We start from the raw sequence: 20,785 nt of genomic DNA on the forward strand, positions 1-20,785 counted from the left end.
ATTAAAAACACTTCGCGCCGAATATGTCTGGCGTATCACCGACATCGCAGCAATAAGTTCAGGATGGGCAGGTGGAACCTGTCGCTTGAATTCGGGCCACTTCAGTCAAAGCAGACAGCATTTAAGGGCCATCCAATCCTATCCCATCCTATCCCACCAGATGGCGGAAGTCTCGCCATTGTTTAGAAGCACCGACAAAGACCTGATTTCCCGTGACATCCAGAAACGTTTAAGCAAGACTGTGACACTTGGAATGCAAATGGTCTATTTCACTTCAAAGCCCCATACAAGTGTGAAACACTCCCTTTAAAAATGACACCATGCCCGAGCGTGTGAGTACAGGCAAACATCTTTAACAAACGCTCGCATCCCGAAGGTTTTCCCGGACTTTCTTTTCCGAACGGCGCGGCGCAACCGCACCAAATTTTGATGACTGTAGACAATTGAAAAGCAAGTCGTTTTGTGTCAAAAATTAAGTGTACCTTTTAGGGTCGCTGGCCTACAGTAGGTCAAGGTCAGGCCATGCATTCAGCGAAGACAATTTTTAGAGAGTCCGGTGATGATGATGATAATGATGATGATGTATAACCGTTACCACGCGTTGATGACTCGCACCAAACCAGACCATGCATGAGCTGATCCAGCTCCATAAACACCACATTTGTGTCATCATGACCTTGGAAAGGTCAAACAAGTTCACTGCGCCAGCGTCTTTTTTCTTGCAACAGACCGGCGGGTGCATAGTGGTTGCATGAGAAGGTTTCGGGGCAATTCGGACGCCAATCTGGATTTTAATCTTGTTCAATCACGCTTGACCCAAAGTTCATGGCACAGGAACCTCAAATTTTGACATCAGTGACTTCAGGTACAGGCCAACACACTTTGTGAATCTGGTCTCTCTAGCTCTCTCAGTTTCTGGGACGTAAAGGAGTCAAATAAACCCCCGAGCGAAGGGTATTCAACCGGCTGGCGGGGCGCGTGTAAACTCACGAATAAAGTAATGCAATAACATCACTAGAAAGTGCCAAAACACTAGCACATTCTACATTTGGATCAGCGAACGCTTCCAGCGCGTGCCACCATCTCTCGATGAGCTCGAAGTACTACAATGAAGTGACTAGTTTGACAGGGTAGTTTAACACGGCCAGTTGGCAATACCGCAACGTAATACAAAGGTTAAATGACGCAAGCAAGCACATAAGGAACGACATATTGAGGAGCCTATTCACTGAAAAGGGAAGCATTGTTCTCCACTGAAAAGTATATCTGCAGCTATAAGCTGGCTTATTTCATCACATCTGATGCTTGCTTCGAGATCTTCAGATGTTAAACGATCCTATCACTTAACGAAAGCCAAGTATGTCAAACTGTCCGTCTCACTCTCGCTTTCTCTCCCTCTCTCTCTCTCTCTCTCTCTCTCTCTCTCTCTCTCTCTCTCTCTCCTCTCTCTCTCCTCTCTCTCTCTCTCTCCTCTCTCTCTCTCTCTCTCTCTCTCTCTCTCTCTCTCTCTCTCTCTCTCTCTCTCTCTCTCTCTCTCTCTCTCTCTCTCTCTCTCTCTCTCTCTCTCTAAAAAATGACAGTTTTAAAACAATTGGGGTCATAGTTTCCGAGATGAAAGGCATCTGGGTACTTGGCTGTGAAATAGTGTTGTAAGAGAGCGCGAATTTAACGCGATTGTGGCGCAATTTCCAGCATTCGAGTCTGCATCTGCGCACAACAGTATTTGAATTAGTCGGGTGAGGGATGGCTTTGTTGCGGGAATATTAGCATAGCGACCGAGTTAAGACGGAGAAGGGCAGGCTGACAGTACTGAAACACCGCCGGTAAGGCTAAAAGAGGCATTCTTTGCGCGTATGCCGGTGGCTGGCTGCTGGTCTGATATGTCTGAGTGTGGGGCAATTGTATGTGTTTGAAAAGGTCGATATCTTTAATATCCGAAGTTTAAAATCGTTGGCAAATACTTCCGGTGGAAAAAGTTAAGAACTCAATTGAAGTCACATTTTGTACTTCATAGATAATTTAATAGTAATTTGCATGATTTTTACAATGGGAAATGGTACTTCAATGCTTATTTGGTTTTTTGTCTGACCTGATTTAAAATCATATAGGCGTGAGATGTAAGTGGGTCATGCTATACATTGGGAACTAATGTTAAAAATGAGCATTCTACATCAATCATCATTTTAAGGGCAGAATATGTGATACAAAATAATCAGTTACATCTATACTCTTACCTTTGAACTTAATTGTGATGAACATCCAAGCGCTGTAAACTGCAAACACACGGAACCACAACCTCGGCACCAGTGCTACATCATTGGTGTGTGGTCACAACATCATACATCAAGAACCATGCAAATGTATGAGGCCAAGGTAACAAGAATGCAATGAAATATTTTCTTATGTATCCAAGCAGTTGAGTGATAATTCTGGCAGATCAACCGGGGTTTGTTTTCTCAAGATGGAGTTTTCTCTGTACTGTTTGTAGATTGGTCAAAATGGTGGGCAAATATGGCATCTAAATATGGTTGGATTATGACATGGAATATGATCTTGGATGTCAACAGGAGATGGGTTGAAAGGGGATAGGGTGGGGAGGTTAGGTTAGGCTAGGCTAGGCTAGGCTAGGCCAGGCCAGGCCAAGTCAGGTCAGGTCAGGTCAGGTCAGGTCAGGTCAGGTTAGGTCATCTGGGCCCCTGCTCTTGAAATCTGGTAATACTAAGTCCCTAAACAATCCCTTGATCAGGCAGCTGACTCCAATGGTTACTACCTTCATGCTGATAAAATTAATTGTGATCCAGTGTTGCTGTGGTTTATCTAGCCTGCCATAAGATACTTTGTTGTCTCAGATAAAATGTATCTCAAATTCATATTTCATGTAGCATTCACTATATGGTCATCTGGCAGATCAGCAAGCATCATTGTAGGACTATTTGACAATGCTCATGTTCATTCCAGGTGATTTTCTCACCACAAAGTAAGCAACCAACTTGATGCCATTGCACGAATAGTATGATGGCTGAATTGAAAACCAGGTTAAGAACATAACATACAATGCACAGCAAAGTTATGAGCCTGAGTACATCTACATCAATACTTTTTATTTCATCCTTCTTTCTGCCCATCTCTGTGTGTTATTGCTGTTGTGCAGTACAAAAGCCAATACCAGCAGTTGCATGGCTCAGGGAGTGATCTACACTCAAATTGTAGCATGTATGCCATATGTGTTGAGTGTGCCCTCCACCATATGGGAGTTAATGACAGTACACTCTCCCATGCCTTGGAAGGCAACCAAAGCTGACAGCTTTCAGTGGAAAACTGAGGTACCAATGCATCTATCAAAGACAAACCCAGTTGATTTTATGACAGTTTTTCATGCACTTTAATTAATTACCTGTGAGGCACCATGCATTATGTGCTGATCTTGTTTGCAAAAATTGTGTACTGGTGGTGCAGCTATCTAGGATATTCCACTGTCTTTGTGGTATGTGATAGCCCACTTATTCCTACTTTTTTGCCAACAGGATTGTTTTCTGCTCCAATCCTTTGATACTCCTGCCCAATCAACCTGCTTTATGGCTAAGGAAATGTCCTGGTCCAGAATGTGTATACATATATATATATATATATATATATATATATATATATATATATAACCACCACTGGAGTCAATCCCTAACATGCTGGCAGATTGAACATTTTTGTGTTTTGACTGCATAAAATGGCATCAAAACAGAAATATACCCCAGTCACATTTAAGGTGTGGTAACCTCTGCACACATGTCTAAAGGGCAGCACTTAACTTGCAGGGTCTGCACAATGTCAAGAAGCTGGAAACATGACCCTGCAAACCCTTGCAGCAGTACAAAGAGCTCGCTGCAGACAAGGACAAGGCATCACTTCTGGCCAAGGACAGCACAGTCGTGCAGTTCCTGGCCTACGTGCTGGAGGACCGCGACGACCAGATCGTTGGGGTGGCGCTGGAGACGCTGCTGCTGCTGTGCGAGGCCGAGTCGTCGCGGCGCCAGCTGCAGCAGACGTACGGTCTAGTGCAGGCGCTCGAGTGTCTGCGCATGAGGGATTGCCCGGCGGCCGTGCTCTCGCAGACCGAGGCGGCACTGGCGCACCTGCGGCGGCCGGAGCCGGGCCAGCAGGACAGGCAGGCCGCCCGACACCGGCCGCGGCCGCCCTCGCGCCGCAGCAAGGTCGTGACCCTGCACGTGACCGGCCTGGTGACGCCCGAGGACCGCGACGCCCTGGAAGCGGCGCTGGTGCGCGTGCGCGGCCTCGTGTCGATCGTGTACGACATGGGCCGCGGCCGCTGCACGTGTCGCGTGCGCGAGCACGTGTCGGTGGCGGCGCTGGGCGGCGCCGTGGACAACACGGAAAACATGGCCGCGTACCACGTGGTGCGTCGGATCACGGCCGATGGTGAGGAGGAGCAGCTGGTGGCCGTGTCGGAGCGCGCGCGTGCCAGTGAGCAGGCGCGGCCAGAGCCGCCGCCTGAGTACCTGCCCGAGGACGACCCCGACGTGACGCCTGGCGATGGTGCCGTCGCCACCGGAGACTTCTTCAAGTCGGCCACCGGCTGGCTGTCGTCGGCCAGCTCTTACCTCAGCTCGGCCTTCTACTGGTGACGAGCTGGAGTAGGGGCACTCATCTGGTGACGAGCTAGTACTTGGGCCTCGCTACGGGTGACAGGGTGTGGGCGCGCTTCTGTTGGGCTAGTGTCCAACGCGCTCTCGGCATTTGTCTGGTGACGACCTGGTGCCAGTGCTCTCTCCTCGCCTGGTGACGAGTGCCCTGTCGCCAGTGCGCTGTCGTCGCGCTCTGACTTGGCAGTGCCGATCTGATGGGCGCCTGGGAGCGGCGCGCAGAGGGGATGTTAGAGAGCCGGGCTCTCCGCCGATGCGTGGCGAGCTCCCGGGGGGACCAGCAGTGTGATGAACTCTTGCCGGACTGTGTGTGCGTGTGCGTGTGCGTGTACGAATTCCAATCATGTCGGCGGGACATTGCAATGGTAAATATATGCGGGATGATGGTGTGTTAGTTGTACCGAGCCGTTACGTCAGTTTCATCCGTCTAGGTGATGACGCGGTCCTCTCAGTATTGCGACGGATCTGAAGTAATCCGGAACCCATCACGCGACTCAAGTGGAGATGGGCTTCTCCAACAGTCGTCCAAAACCCCTCACTGCACCGATTGACGACCTGCACGCTGTTGGCTCAGCGGGCGCATCGTAAGCTCTGTTCCACGTGGTTTTCGGGGCAAGTGCAAGTGGCACCAGTCTTGGCAGTAGTGCAGATGTCTAGCCTATGGGGCGTCTAAGCACCTCTGCAGTTTGTACTCGCGCCGAAGCGCTATTTACCTAACTGTTCTTCCTCTGTCTACCTTCCTATGACGGTATTTATTGTTGGGGTGTAGATGTATTTGAAAAACACGCTTGATTGTCGGACGTAAAATAAAAAGGCCATCAAAAGTTGCCTTTAAATCAATCATTGGTGGTGGATGCGCATGATGCAGTATTGTACACGTGTTCATTCAGGAAATATGTCTGTGTCGTTCATGGTGCCAGATAAACATGGAAATCAAAGCTGTATTACCAGCAGAAAAGTCGAACAAGTTATAGCAGTCGCATCACCGTGCATCCCTCCTGGCATGCCGGACGCGATAGCTGGTCACTTCAGGGCCCTGGGGCCTTCTTTCTCGCCAGACTTCTTCTGCGTTTGGACAGTCTTTTCCCCGATACGTTCTTCATACTCACCGCATGGGTCTTCATTTGAGGGTCTGAATGGACTGACCTCTCTGGCGACCTGCACTGGGCTGGCTCTGACGGGCGCCTGGGCACCGCGGCCGCCGCTTCGCCGCGAACGCCGTTGGACTTGGGCGCCCGCTTCTTCTTGCCCGTGATCGAGCTTGCCTTGTTTTTCGGTCCACCTGCCTCGTCGGCGGTCCCGTTCGAACCCCGGCGGCCGTCCTCCCCGGTCACCGGTGACTCCCTCGTAGACTTGGACCGCTTTCGCTTCTTCGGCGGCGGGGGCGCGCCCTCACCGTCAGCCGATCCCACAGTCTTGGCGGTCTTCCCGCCAGCACGTTTTCCGGTTGTGGTCTCCGCTGTCGCCCGAGCCGTCTCCGCGTCGCATGGTTGCCCGCTTCCTGGTCTTGACCTTGTGCTTGCCCGGCCGAGCCTCGTTTTCGGCAGCCCTGACGAACGTCGCCACGAAGAAGCCGTTGCAGAGGTCGTGCTCGGCGCTGGCACGCAGACAGTGCTGGCCGTCGGAGAGCGAGGGCCGGCCGCGGCCGGGCCAGGAGGCCGGCGTCGTGGCCGCCAGCCGCCAGCAGGGCTGAGCCGCCAGCGTGGCCGCCACCACCTGCACAGGCGGGGTCGTGGCGGGTCAGACGAGGTCACGGGCTACGGTGAAGAGGTCGTGACCAGGTTCGCAAAAGGTTACAATGTAAAGAACATGAGCCACAGCTGGGGTCGGGCGTCACCGTGACCAGTGCAGAGGCAACGATTTGGGCTAGACAAGGTCACGACCCAATGTAGTGGAGGATCACGATTATGCCCCGGTTAGCAATTAAGTCTGATGAGTGGACGAGGTCAGGACAAAGACCAGCAGACATCGACATGACCGGCGGTGTCGTAAGCGAGTCACGGCTTGAGCGTCTCTTGCTACCAGGGTACGAGCGCAGTAACGGCGGGGAATTTCCAGCCATTCCATCTCATCAGTCATTCCAGGATGGCCACCACAAAGTTTCCACAACATACGTTACATGATATGATGTTACAACATACGTTACATGATGGACGTGATACGTTACAACCCACTCCGGTGCCGGCTGCATCGCGGCGTAAACTAAAGGAACTCGTAAACCACCGTAACAAAGCTACCACCAAAACCGTCAAGCACGAGAAACGCTCCCCGGCGACGGCCGTGTCCGGCTCGACGCACCTGTTCGTTCTCGCGCTCGGTGACGCTGCAGGTGGAGTAAACTACTCGTCGGACGGCCGGAAAGCTGAGGGCGTGGCGCAGCAGCATGCCCTGAAGATTTGCCAGCCGTTGGAGACGGTCCGCCGACACCGAGTCCGCCGACTCACGGCCTGCCATACCTGGGGACGGCAAGACGTCAGACTCTGGCCTGCCATACCTGGGGACGGCAAAACATCAGAGACTCTGGCCTGCCATACCTGGGGACGGCAAGACGCCAGAGACTCTGGCCTGCCATACCTGGGGACGGCAAGACGTCAGACACTCTGACCTGCCATACCTGGGGACGGCAAGACGTCAGAGTCTCTGGCCTGCCATACCTGGGGACGGCCAGACGTCAGAGACCCTGACCTGCCATGCCTGCGGACGGCAAAACGTCAGAGACTGGCCTGCCATACCTGGGGACGGCCAGACGTCAGAGACTCCCGTTCCGCGTTGATTGGAGGCAGGGAAAGGTCAAGGACTTTGGTCTGCCATGTCTGGAGATGGAGATGTCAGATACTCCCAGTCCGCACTGCCTGGAGACGGGGAAGTCAGGGACTCAGGGACTCCTGGCGCGCGCTGCCTGGAGACGGGAAAACAGAGACTCGCGGCCCAGTGGGCTTGTGAACATGAGGTGTCCGGTGGCCCTGCCGGGTCAATATCTTAAAGGGAATGTTCCACATCTGAAAATACTGAAGCAAGCATCAGATGGTATGAGATAAGCTCACTTTAAACTACTGGTATGCTTCCAGTGAAAAATATTACAATAGACAACACAATTTCTCTATATAGTAAGTATGCCTCTTCATACATCACTGTTTGATTGCGTCATTATACATTTCACAACACAGATTAGGAGCCAATGGAGTCTGTTTTATCTGGGAACGTGCTCACAAACGCCGGGTACGAACAAATTGACGAATATATTTGTCTTGACCTTGATCGCCACACGGCCAATGAATTGGCAGGATTTGAATGACGTAATTACGGCGTCATGGATGCCGAGTAACCTTGCCATAGTCTGCACGTGAACGTCTGCACAACTTCGCGGGCGTGTAACTCAGAAACTAGATGGACTAAGATCTGAAAAAGAGCAGGGCTGTGAACTCCGCCGAGTGATCTTCCAGATGGCTATTCCGGTTCAAAGCCCCATACAACTGTGGACCACTTCCTTTAACAGTGTCTGATTCCGAGCAGGCAACCAATATCCTACCCAGACCTGTGCTGGAGCAGGAGGGTTCAGCAGCGAGGAATCGCCGGAGCAGGAGGCGTCCAGCAGCAAGAGATCATCTGTGCCGAAGCAGGAGGGGTCCAGGAGCGAGGGATCACCTGTGCTGGAGCAGGAGGGGTCCAGCACCGAGGGATCACCTGAACTGGAACAGGAGGTGCTCAGCAGCGAGGGGTCACCTGTGCCGGAGCAGGATGGGTCCAGCAGTATGGCTGTCAGCTGAGGGTGGTCGGCCGGCTGCAGGCGGAGGAAGTCGCCGCAGATGAGCCGGCAGTTGGTGACGCCGGCTCGGCGCAGCATCCGGGACAGCGTCTGGAACCGGGCCTGGTCCCGCTCCACAGCACCAGCGTCCTGCCGACCAGACGCGGTCGGACCGCCAGACGGCGTCACATGGAGAGCGGGTCAAATGGTTGCGCACGGTCAGATGGCCAAGGTCAGATTGACTGGTGGGTGGGTAGACAGACGGGGGCCAGATGGAGAGCGGGGCCAGATGGTGGGCAGGGTTTAGATGGCGGAAAGGTCAGGATGACGTGTGTGGGGTAGACGGACGGGGCCAGATGGAGAGCGGGGGTCAAAATGTGGGCAGGGTTAGAGGCGGAAAGGTCAGATGACTGGTGGGGTAGACGGCAGACGGGGGTCAGATGGCGGGCAAGGTCAAAGGCGGGCAAGAATCAGATGGGCGGGCGGGGTTGGCAAGATACAACATACAGTTCGCATGGATCTCTGGCATTCTGTGGCGCAGATTTCGACTGTTCAACTTTCAGGCCGATCCTCCGAACGCATTGACAGTTACAGTCATGTAAACAATCTAGGTAGCACTACATTGGCGTACTGAGAGGTTCTCCCAAGAGGGATCAAATCGGGGCATACGGGGCCTTTCAGCCAAGGGCCCATTTCGTCGCTATAGAGGCCTTCCTTTATGCTTCGGGGACTCTCAGGCTTGGGACACCACTTTGATGCCTCGATGGCCCGTTTTGGTGTTTTGAAAATCTAAAGGGCGCCTTAAACAGCTGACATGTACTGAGGTTTTTGGCCCTCGGCTCCCCGCCCAGGCACGGAGGGGCGTGGGGGGGGGGGGGGGGAGAGGAGGTATGCCCCCAAAAGCGTCCTTCGCTACGCCCATGTAACTGCCCATCCGTTCGAATTATCAAGCTGGCATTTATACAGATGAAATATACGGCCAATGCTACACTGATCGCGTTCAATCTGATTACATGACGCGTTATTGTAACAGTACTTCATGTTGCAATTCTCTACCGGATCTGCAATCATTCGCTGTTGTTTTGTTGCTGATTTCCGAAATACTCGACCGGGAGGTTGGCAACGCCTCACCTTCCAACACGACAGGTGTTTTTGGTGTGACCAAGACACTTATTCGTAAGTTCTGACCTCCTTACCCCCACCGCACAACCCTGTTTTGAACGTCGCCCGACTCACCCTGTGTTCTGCATCATGGCCCGCCAGCTGAGACGTCTTCATGCCGGGCGCGGCGCACGCGTCCAGGACCTGCTCGCCGGGGGAGGGCGCCAGCGCCAGCGGCGGCAGGCAGCTGGCCTGGCGGGTGCACGGACAGCACGGTCATGACGGCGGCACGGAGCACACGCCGAGGCGGCAGGCAGCTGGCCTGGCCGGCGCACGGACAGCACGGTCATGACGGCGGCACGGAGCACACGCCGAGGCGGCAGGCAGCTGGCCTGGCCGGCGCACGGACAGGCACGGTCATGACGGCGGCACGGAGCACACGCCGAGGCGGCAGGCAGCTGGCCTGGCCGGCGCACGGACAGCACGGTCATGACGGCGGCACGGAGCACACGCCGAGGCGGCAGGGCAGCTGGCCTGGCCGGCGCACGGACAGCACGGTCACGACAGCGGCACGGAGCACATGCCGAAGCGGCAGGCAGCTGGCCTGGCCGGCGCACGGACAGCACGGTCATGAGGGCGGCACGGAGCACACGCCGAGGTGGCAGGCAGCTCTGCACCCGGGGTGCCGTCGCACACGCCGCTATGCGAAAGGGCTCGAGTCTTCCCCGCGTTGTAATAAAAAACTGGATCATTAGTCACGCAATGGCGTAAATCTTACGGTCACCTCTGATGTCCCGCGACGCATCAGTCTTCAGTATTTAAATTTCCTTTTTATTTTAGTACGTTTAGCATTTTTTATCCTCCTGTTGGCATAGGAGGTTACATAGCAAGACACAACACACTAAATTAGCAGCCCCATAGCGCTGGCATCACCTCTGTTCTGTGTCATTGGGGCTTTACGACACACTCAGCTGCTGAGGCTATATAGCGTCGCCTGCCCTTTCACCCTGGCAGGAAGGGCGGACATCCCTGTTCTCTGCTGGTGGAGTCCAGGTGAGTGGTCCAGCGCGGCCTCCGCGCGCGGCCAGCCGGCCGTCGGTGTCTCACCTTGTCCTGCAGAATGAGACAGCCCGCTGCGGTATAGCTGGTGCTCGTGCAGCTCCGTGCCAGCGGCGAACACCAGCAGGGCGGGCACGTGCAGGTCCAGCAGGAACTGAGACGGTCCCAGCGCCTGCCGGCCGCAGCGGTCGCCGTGACGACACGGTCATGCAAGGAGCGTCACATGACCAGGGCATGCCACAACCCAGCGGCGCGGCGCAATGTCCACACGGGCTTGTGGTCCTCGCTAGCCCATGCTACCCTGCAGTCTAGGCGATCTGCAGATTCAGTCGTGAAGCAATTTTCTACCTGACCATCCTACCCGGCTTGGTCTCAGCAATGCTTACGCGCTTCGCTGACGACGCGGTATTACGCGTCGAGCGCCCTTATACGGGATATATAAGTCTTTGGTTGCGCGCCTGTAGAATTTACCGACTTCTGCTCGGAAGCCTCTGTGTCAAAGTAAAGGATTCATTCAGCCATGAGCAGAGCAGCCACTCGTTGCCATGACAATAGACCTAGCAGCCCGCCCCTGACGCACCTTGACAAGAGCTATGAACTCCTCGTAGCGGACGTCGGCCGGGTACTCGACCCGCTCCCAGCCCTCCGCCGTCAGCTGGCGCGTGACGTCATCCAGGGAAGCGAGGAGCGTGTTGACCCGCGCGTACCGGGGCGCTGTCGGGGTACGGACGGTCATCCACCGCCAGCGCGCGAGGCACGACAGACACGTGGCAGACACCAATGACAGGCACAACCCCTGCCGGCGACTGGTTAACAGTCGCTGCTGATCGAGGATCACGGCAGGGGAAATCACCGCGTAATTCAGCTGGAAGTTGCTAGGTGAATTCAGCACGAGCTGCTGCAGTGGCAAATTCGTTACAGTCGCCATCTGTTGCGTGATGTAACACAGACGCACTGGACATTAAAATGACCAAGCTGAGCGAAGAGTGATCACTTCATGTTTATCCAGCACCAGCTCTACAACAGGGGCGAGCGACCCATGACTGTAACAGCGTTGGACGCACCCCTGTACCGATTCCACTTGATGTGAGCGCTATTAAGAACACAGCGTATCGATCAGTCCTCGTGTCTTCCATTATTGGCCTGGTGTGCCCCAACTAAGGACCCGCCCTTCCAGGTCCAATAGAGGGGGCGCCGACGGTCGAGTAATGAGACGCCGTATCGAGCCAGCTGTGGCGGTACGGTGTAAGGTACTCGGCTCGTGGTTTTGCCACGTCACTGGCGATACCACAGTGAAATCACAGAACTCTCCAATGGCACACAGGCAACGTGGCACCGCCCATTCAAACGCAGAGGAGGGCATGGACGACGGTGTCTTCCTTTCTTTGGTGATCTCACTGACCCATAGAACGCCCACATTGCAATCTGTCCAATATATTGCCTTGCCGTTCTCAGATACCAACATTCCAATTCGCACATAAGTCTTTGCTTTTACTGCCTAAAAGTCGTCCATCGTTCATGAACAAACCTGCCCAGTTTCGTATCTGATCTTCCCGGCGCATACAAAGTTCCATATTCCTACAAACGCATGACGAAAAAATCTAGTGACGGTCCGCCGTAAAGACCTACACAAGACAACAACTGACTTCGTGCAAGTACACAATTCGTGTTCAGCAGCCTGAGGACTGAAACGGTCTTGTAATACCTGGCATAAATGCTAAATCAGAAACAAATCACAACATGCGGACCTGGAATGTAGCCCAAAACAAGGCAGTGAATATTGTATTAATGTGCACCCTGACACGTTCGATCAGACCCGGATAACCCCGCGTAAATTTTCTGCTTCATGACGGCCGACCTCCGGACCGGCAAGGCCTGTGATCACGTGGTTTCACGACAACCGACTCTGTCGTCACAACGAACGAGCAGCCACGAGGACAAGCAGAACGGAGCAAGGCCATCGCGCCAGAGCCTGGTCCACGTCACACAGTCGGCATCGTCCCCACTGGCGACTCGATTCCGTTGTCCACGCCCGTGTCCGCCGGTCGGTCACCGACGCACCTCCGTTACTGTGAGGTCGACACTGACCCTCCCGCGGTGAGGCCGCCACTGTCCGCTTCCGTCACGGTCAGCCGCCCCCCAGCGCCGCCCGGGCCCTCTCACGCCGCGGCACTGCCCACGGCACCGCCGGCGCTCACTGCTGCTTCCTGCCGGCTGGCCAGCTCCTGGCGGCTGATCTGCCGTGGCGCCGAGGCGATCTCGGCGTCCCGCACCTCCTTGTACGCCGCCCCACACGAACATGGCGATGAGCGCGTGCACGGTGAGCACTGCCGCCGCCGTGCCCCACAGGTAGCCGTGCTCGGCGTAACCCAGCGATCCTCGGCCACGTGCACGGCGCCGTAGAACGCCACGAACGGCCAGCGTGAACATGGCCACGCTGTAAACGAACAGGTTGAGCAGCACGTTGGTGCGCGTCGTGCCGTCGCTCGATGGACGAGTGCATGAACCGCTCCTCCGGCAGAACTCATGGCGGCGGCGGCGGCGGCTGACGCGGCGGGCGGCGGGTCACACCTGCAACCAGGCCGGAGTCAGCGGCCGGGCGCGGCGGCGGTACTCACGCGGCGGCGGGCGGGCGACGACGGCGGCGGCGGCCGGCGCGACGGCCGCGGCGCGCAGTCGGTCGGCCCTCGTAGCGCAGCACGGTGAGCACGGGCCCGCGCGCGCGAGCCCAGCCGGCCGGCGCCGAAACAGCAGCTCGGCGGCCAGCAGGCGGGCCGTGCTCGGCTCCAGGCCGGGCTCGGCGGCGAGCAGGCCCGACCGCCGCCAGCGCCGCCCTCCACGGCCGGCGCGTGCTCGACGGCGCGCGACACGAGTGCCAGCAGGCGCCGGTACAGGCCTGAGCGGCGGCATATGTTACCAGGGCGGCGTCAGCGAACGGACGCCGGCTCGGCACAGCACGGCTCCGCCGGACGTGCGGACGCATGTCGCTGACACTCGCCAATGCAAATGCAACCCATTTCTATAGCATGTCTTTCAAATGAAATATTTAAAACCCAACTATAAAAAGGGGCCGCCCATACATCACGTTACGATCCTTACCCCCTTCCCCCCCCCCCCCCCCCCCCCCCCCCCAATCTCCCACCCCAGGTACTCACCCGATAGCACACTGGTAAAGCCGGCCAAGAGATCCCTCTTTCCCGGTTCACAATACTGCAAATATTTCAGCACGAATTACAACCACGTAGGGGAAGAAAGAACGTTGCGCTGTCCGAAACCACCTTCTCTTCGTTTGCGCCTCCATCAAAACCCCTCACCGTCCATGCGTAATACAATCTATGAACGGCGCCAAAAGAAGCATATAACTCGTTTTATAAACCATCCTGTGTGGAGACAAGCTGCGGGCGATTGATGAGCAATGGAAGATCCGAAGGGGCTCAACAGCAGGGCCTAGTGCTGGATCATGCGACTTACTCGCTGTTGACGTGTGGCGTACACCAGAGTCTTCAGGCTCCCCTTCTTTTCTGAATACGCTTTGAGGATCTTCGCCCCTTCTTTGTACAGATATGGGAGCTTGACAGAGTGCTGGTATTTCGATTGTTCTGCTGTTTCAGCTGGCACGTCCATCAGGTATTCATTAAAAGTGCTAGCAATCCTCAATACGCTGACTTCAACCACCGCTCTGAAAAAATAGTCCTGGGGTCCAGACGAGAAGAGCATCGTCATCCAGGTCGGATAAGTTGCAGCAAACATTATGAACAGGGATTTCTGGAAGATGGAAAAAAAACATTTTCAAGCGTATCAATAATTGTCACCAGTATTATGGTGAGTGTGACCAGTATTGGGTAACTGCAGATGCCCGGGAGCATCCTGCAAGTTAGTTCAGTTCAGTTCAGTTTATTGCGGTTACATCCTGGAATACTTCCAGACTTTTCATAAACCACGTCAAGATTAAAAACAAAATAAACGGTAGGCGAGGAAGAACAAGCTCACAAGTTTCACAATTCAAACAACAAAAAATTCACAAACCAGCGCAACAGCCTAGCTCAGCTCAGCTGGTCACCTCGCTGCATACGGTGCATCACATCTGCATTGTAGCGAGGCACGTGCCGGGTGTTTTGCATACAGGATAACAGACGGTTTTAAACAATTTTGCAGCACCGTGGCTAAGCCTACGCTTCCCGGCGTTCGTCCCGGCTCGCGTCACTTTACGTTGTCCTGTCTGTCGAGTGCTGTAGTTGTTCTGGGCGGCCTGGTATAATCCCCGCAAGTTTGTCGGTTGTCCTGTGTGGAGCACGGATTTCGTAAGAGCTAGTCAGTGATATTTTAGTAGATTTTGAGCGGACAAAACGCCTAAACGTGTTGCTTCCTCTGCAATTGGATCGTACTTCTTTTTGCCTGCAATGACACGGGTGCAAAAATTGGCGCCGTATGTTTCGTAAATGGATATACAGTCACGAACTGAGGATATCACAAGTCCTTCCATGTTTTGCCGCAGAACATAGCGCAGAACAAAGTAGCTGGCGGTGGATGAGGGCAATGAGTGTACCAGCACACTTAGCTCTCAGTTGATCAATGTGTGGTTGAAAGCGAGGTCTCTGTCAATCGTGAGACCCAGATTTTTGACAGCTCTGGTTTCAGTTACTGTCAACGTTCCAATTTGGGATCGTAGTTTTGGGAAAATCACGAAGCATAACTTTTGCTCCAATTACCAGAAGTCGAGTTTTTGCCGCCTTAATCTTCATTTTCTGGTTCAGCCAGTAAACAAATTCTGTGAGAGGTCTTCTAACGAATGATAACATCTGCAAGCTGCTCTTTACAGCCACTAATGAGCAGTTCGGGTATCGTCGGCAAGCTGGACCACCGTAGAGCTGTCGGTATACAAGTTCATCTCGTTCGAGAACATGGCAAACATTAAACAGCTCAGGCTTTCCACTTAAATGTCTCCAGTTGTGTTCGGCAGTGACTCGTAGAGGGTTTCACTTCCGTCCCTAAGAGCTATTCTCACCTGTTGAGTGTGTCTCTCAAACTAGTTATCTAGCCCAATGGCTGTCTTCGCCGTACATATTTAGCTTGCAAAGTAATTTTCCGTGATCCATCACGCCAAAGCATTTTGAACGATCCAAGACCACAAACAGAGCAATTTCACCAGAATCCATCGCACGATGCACATGGTCAGTTACTACAGTAAGGGCTAACCACTGCAGCGTCCCCCCCAGATCATAAACGACGCGTTGTGCCCGGTTGTGTCCTTTCTAACCCCATCGTGCGTTGGCCTTTGGAGGTGGGGGGAGTGGGCCAGAACTGTTACCATGTCGAAGTTGGGTACAATGCGCACATGTGCTGTTCTTGCACATGCTGAAAGAATAAGCCTCTATGATAAAGAAGCAGTATGTCGTTGACGTCAAACTTACGTCGGTGGCAGTCTTGATGCGAACGATGACAACCACAACTTATGTCCGTAACAGCCGAACGACCATCGGAATTCATACGCTGATTTGTCGTGTAGAAGTTTTAACGGCAAACTTTATTGCCTGTAGATGTAATGTTGCGTGACAGTGAGTGTAATGTTGCGTGACAGTAGATGTAATGTCGCGTGGACTATAGATGTAATGTTGCATCCATAGCGGCCACGTGTTAAAGCAGCGACGCTTCCACTTAGTTTTGTGTGAAGAAGTTTCCTCGTGCAGTATTTTATCAGCCGAAGATGCATAATGCAGTAATTTTCACAATGAAGCTTGAGTGAGCAGAAGTGACATCGTGTAACAATTTTGTCCGTAGCTACTTTGTCTAGCATGTGTAACATCGCTTAAAGTTGTTTCCGTTGAAGTTTTGTGAAAAGTGTAGAAAATATGTGAAAAAGTGCAGAAATCGTGTCGCGGCAAACATGAGGCTCACACCTCAGTAGAAGCAGTCGTGTACTGACATGTTTCTCCACCCATGCCTGTTCAGCTTTCATTTGAGGAGCTCCAGCCCCTCCCCCATCAACTTTGAGAAGAGGGCCAATCCGGGCATAGAATTGCTTGTTGTCGCGTTCTGGGACAGGCTGCATTTTTTTTCAGAGCTCAGACCCCCCTCCAACTCATTTTCGAGATGTGACGCCTCTACGATGCACCACATGACATTATGGTGTCCGAACAGTCCAAGGCCTTTCCTCTTAGCATGATAATGGTTTTGCCACTGAAATAGCCTCAATGATGTTGAAAACGTTAGAGATAACTTTTATATTTTTTCAAAAGCCCGTATAATTATGACGCATTCAGTCAAGCTGCATGACGTGCTCAAAACGGAAGTTCTCAAGTCCAAAACGTTCTGTTTTTGGAGATAACCATAAATAATGACATGAACTAAAAAAGCATCTACTGGATCAGCAGCATCAATAAAACGCGTTCTCTTCGAGGTTGTGGTTACGGACGAGGCTGCAGTCCATCTCGTTAACGCCAAAACATCCGGAAATGGTTGTAATGAGCAGCCCATCTCGACCTGCTGGCGTGCCTTTCACGGGCTTATAAGCCTAGTCACTAATCCATACCGCCAGCAGGTCTTCAGAAAATATGCCACCATCCTAAAAAGTTGTGCTGGAGTATTTTGAGGGTACTTGCATGCAGTCAGTTTGATTAGGCGCGAATACCCGCAACACTGCAATATCAGCGAGGCTACTCTTCCCTATTCGATTTACGTGGGACGTGACACATTGAAAAAGACCAGTCCAATATGGCTCCAAGTCAGGTCAAGATATTAGCATCCTAAGATTGCAGCAAAGCTGAACCCATTTAAATGTACAGAGAGAATCCTCCAGCGGACCATACAGCTGGAGTGTACACCAAGTCTGGTGGCTTTCAAGTTTGGAACTGCGAAGTCAAACACGAAGCCAACAGCTTTGTATTTTGAAACCTGAAGCTGAATCCAAAGCCAGTGGCTTGGAAGCTCGTACACGCGGTGCCCAAGCCAAAGTCAGGGGCTTTGAGCTTTGGAAAAGGGAAGTTAAAGCTAAACTTATCAATCACCTTATCATAAAACTAGGAGGCCGAAGAAGAAGCCATAGTCAGTGCTAGAGTAAAATGCTGTTTCACAGCAACAAAACCATTTTTGGCATGAACAAACCACCACTATGACATCTGCTACAGCTGTATGGGACAAGAGAGTACCACCTGGGTTTGCAGAGCAATCAATGTAAGGTGTTAAGGTAGGTGGAATGTTTTTGCTTTACAACTGCCTTGTGTTGTGTTATTATACACCTATGACTTGCACCAATTGGTTCACCAGCCATCATTAGGTGTCAACTGTCCCTAGAAATGACCAGGTGCTATTGAGCTCTCGTGATGCATGTGTCATGACCTTGAAACTTTGTGAGGTATGTTGCAGTGACCCAGCTTGCAAGGCCATTTTGTCAGGCACAGTCACTACTGCAGTGAAAACCATCATGACAAAGCTAAAGCCAGCATTTCAAGATCACAAGAAACTGAGGCAGAGATAACAATTCAGAATGCAGTCAGCTGTTAATATGACCCAAACCAAAGTCTAAGCCAGCTGTCTGGAAATAACAACAAATGCAAGCCCCAGCCAGGCATGAAAATGTTCTGCAGTTGGATCTGAATTTAAAGCTATGGAGGAGAACTTAGGCTTCTGAGAAAGACAAACTAGCTGCCCAAAATATCTGCTGTCAGTACCACCAGATCAAGGAGCAAATAATTACATGTTAGTAAAAGTCCGCAAAAAAGCAGCTGTAGATCCACTGGGTTATGGAGCTATTTTAACTAAATAATATTAGAAAGAACCACCAATGAAGATTACATGGAACCAACTATATATTTCAGGTATGACCATGACTCACAGCAGTCTCAAAATCACACTATGTGAGCTTAACAATGAATTTTGCATAACATAGTCCTAAAGCTGTGAAGGAATGAATTTCTGGAATCAGACCACATGCTGAACAGGGTCTGTTGTGTGTACGCTGAGTCTACTAGCCAAATATGGCGTCCAGTTTCACGCTGGAATTTGGCAGCAAAGTTTAGCCTACTGCAATGCTAGGCATTGTCCATCCAGCCCATAGATCTCAAGACCTTGAGCCACTGGCCTTAGGACATCCCAGCCAGGTACAGAGCAATCACAAATGTCATGGATTATAATTTGGATGATATCATTTTCCCTGCCAGCCATATGATCACTTTGACTACAATGACGAGCAGTCAGCACACCCTGCAGCGGATGACTAAGCGACAGATTAACTAAAAAAATTCCTTAATCCCGAAAAACTGGATCTCGAATGACTAACTCACACTGCTATCCTCCAATGGTGACCCTCTTCGCTCCTTCAACGAGCCAGTACTTAGGGTGACTCTTCAATAAATTCACGCGCCACGAGACCCAAACCTCTTCGCGTGTTGCGTTTGTATACCTCCAGTAATTCTACTCCTCGCTTTACCCATTAAAGCACGAAAAGCATGCCTCAGGAACTCACCACCAGTCCACATAAAAAATGCGGCAATGAAAAGACAGCGTCCACCAAAAACCTAGCGGCCTCACGAATGCACGTGATGCGTCACAATCGGTATCAAAATGGTAGCGCATAATATGGTAGCCGCGGATAATTTTGCTTTACTGCTTATTATTCCTTCCCATGCCAACGAAATGTTGACGCAGTGCCGCTTACCTTTGGCTTCCATTGATATGGACATACACGGTCATTTAGAACCAGCTCAATGGCGGTTTTGTACAGGAGCATGCAGAGAAAATTAAGCTCCGGGCGTTCATCATGATGCGGACACGTTCACCTACTGATCACCACCTGCCAAATGCTTACAGCCTTTTCCTATTGATTCAACAGTCGAGATTGGGAGCGACAGCCTTTATTCAGTACGGGCAGAGAAAATCGGCAATGTCAACATGATGATGGAGATTCTGAGGGCGGCTCCAATGGATGCACGTAGGGGTAAGGGGGCTCGAAAACCAATTTTCAAACAAGTTAGAAACTGGCCAGCCAAGACTCGTGCTGTTTTAACGAAAAAAACCCTCAAATCATCGCGCTTACTGTGGCAAGTGTCCGCCGCACTGCCAACTCGACAGTACGAGGCATTCCGTGGACAAATTACCACTCTGTTAAAAGCAATTAGATTAGCAGATTTCGGTGACACTCGCTATCGTTGAATGGCTCCCAGAAATCCTCAGTTTAAATAGCATTAGCGCACCAGAATGCCACCAAATCGCCAAATGTTTGGATACTAGTGGGTGTAAGATTTCGTTTGCCTTGCGACAACTAGCGTAAAAAGTTCAGCGTCTATCACACACACAACATATATTTATGCGCAACATTGTAATCATCGGCTTAGCATTGCTACGCGTGGAATCTAATGGGCTCAGCATTTTCCGACCGCGAGAATTTAAACACAGGAGCTCAAAGAAACAGATGCTCATGTTCGTGCAAGCTATCTGCACTTTCCCGATCATGCTCCTAGCGCCCACGAATGAAAGACAGCGGCATACGTGCAAAACCGAGTACTGTTATATTGGCACTTGTAAGAGCGGGATTCATGATGCTCCCATAGCGTAGAACATCTGACTACAACTCCTTTTATAGCACAGCCAACTTCCGGCAAAGAAGGTACACGTCTCGATGCATATACAGGATCTGTCTCACGGCCAGGTCACGAGGAAAGGCTGTACTCGATGACCCCTGGCGTGTGGAACAACTGGGAAGGCACAGGCTACTGACATACGTTCCCGTCGTACGCCAAAGGCATCTCCGCGAGGAAGAACACGACAATGACAGCGTGATAGGCATTCCACATTTTGAACCTTCGATGCATAAAGCCGATTACACATCCATGCATCTGCCTGTCATAATCTGTGGTGGATAAGCCAAATGGTACGTGCACTTGGCTGATACGATTGCTCGTGCCCCGCGATGGTGATTCGAGCGACAGCTTCAGGCATTTCGAGTATTGAGAAACACACGCTCGTGCTCAAAGGTGCCCAGCGAGTGCAGAAATGGTGTGGCATATGACCATCCATCACGATCTCAGGTTACGGAACAAGCAAATTTACAGCTGTCTTAAAACGTCGCAGTAAACAGCATAACCATAGTATGAGTAATGGCAGCAGTCATACTGCAAGCGGGCAGCAAGCTATTGAATATTGAGCACCTCGGACATTCCCTGGGTTTCAACAGCCATATTGAGGCTTGGCCTAACATAAATGGCGCACAGATACGTCTATAACTTGCCTT

At 52.2% G+C, this 20,785-nt stretch overlaps 2 protein-coding genes and 1 pseudogene across 2 annotated transcripts; 2 read left to right on the forward strand and 1 right to left on the reverse strand.

The window, feature by feature from the left end:
- Positions 1-320: 320 nt before the first annotated feature.
- Positions 321-4,637, forward strand: LOC119105647 (armadillo repeat-containing protein 1). Its single transcript, XM_037229107.1, has 3 exons — positions 321-332; positions 3,861-4,431; positions 4,495-4,637. The coding sequence occupies exons 1-3, from the start codon at positions 321-323 to the stop codon at positions 4,635-4,637; spliced, it is 726 nt and encodes a 241-aa protein (XP_037085002.1).
- Positions 1,740-20,785, forward strand: part of LOC119105691 (armadillo repeat-containing protein 1-like) — a 39,761-nt pseudogene continuing 20,715 nt past the window's right edge.
- On the reverse strand, positions 6,054-19,064 carry LOC119105648 (28S rRNA (cytosine-C(5))-methyltransferase-like). The gene is made up of 12 exons (XM_037229108.1): positions 19,022-19,064; positions 14,032-14,239; positions 13,380-13,454; positions 12,834-13,083; positions 11,141-11,274; positions 10,669-10,732; positions 10,609-10,634; positions 9,637-9,753; positions 8,379-8,550; positions 6,954-7,111; positions 6,346-6,371; positions 6,054-6,252 (listed from the first exon to the last, which is right to left on the reverse strand). Exons 2-12 carry the CDS (start codon positions 14,182-14,184, stop codon positions 6,054-6,056), a joined length of 1,374 nt encoding a protein of 457 aa, XP_037085003.1. The 5' UTR covers positions 14,185-14,239; positions 19,022-19,064.

Source organism: Pollicipes pollicipes, unplaced genomic scaffold (assembly GCF_011947565.3).
Source record: "Pollicipes pollicipes isolate AB1234 unplaced genomic scaffold, Ppol_2.1 Scaffold_6138;HRSCAF=7277_pilon_pilon_pilon, whole genome shotgun sequence".
Taxonomy (NCBI): Eukaryota; Metazoa; Arthropoda; class Thecostraca; order Pollicipedomorpha; family Pollicipedidae; genus Pollicipes; species Pollicipes pollicipes.

What these genes read in the sequence shown, in the direction of transcription:
- LOC119105647 (XM_037229107.1), top strand. An exon ending in GCGTCGGATCACGGCCGATG is followed by an intron (nt 4,432 to 4,494) that starts GTGAGGAGGAGC and finishes AGGCGCGGCCAG; the next exon opens with AGCCGCCGCCTGAGTACCTG.
- LOC119105648 (XM_037229108.1), bottom strand. Translation starts at nt 14,184, where the DNA reads ATGGACGTGCCAGCTGAAACAGCAGAACAATCGAAATACCAGCACTCT. An exon ending in GTGGGGCGGCGTACAAGGAG is followed by an intron (nt 11,275 to 12,833) that starts GTGCGGGACGCC and finishes GTACCCCGACAG; the next exon opens with CGCCCCGGTACGCGCGGGTC. An exon ending in GCCATGATGCAGAACACAGG is followed by an intron (nt 8,551 to 9,636) that starts GTGAGTCGGGCG and finishes TCTGGTCGGCAG; the next exon opens with GACGCTGGTGCTGTGGAGCG.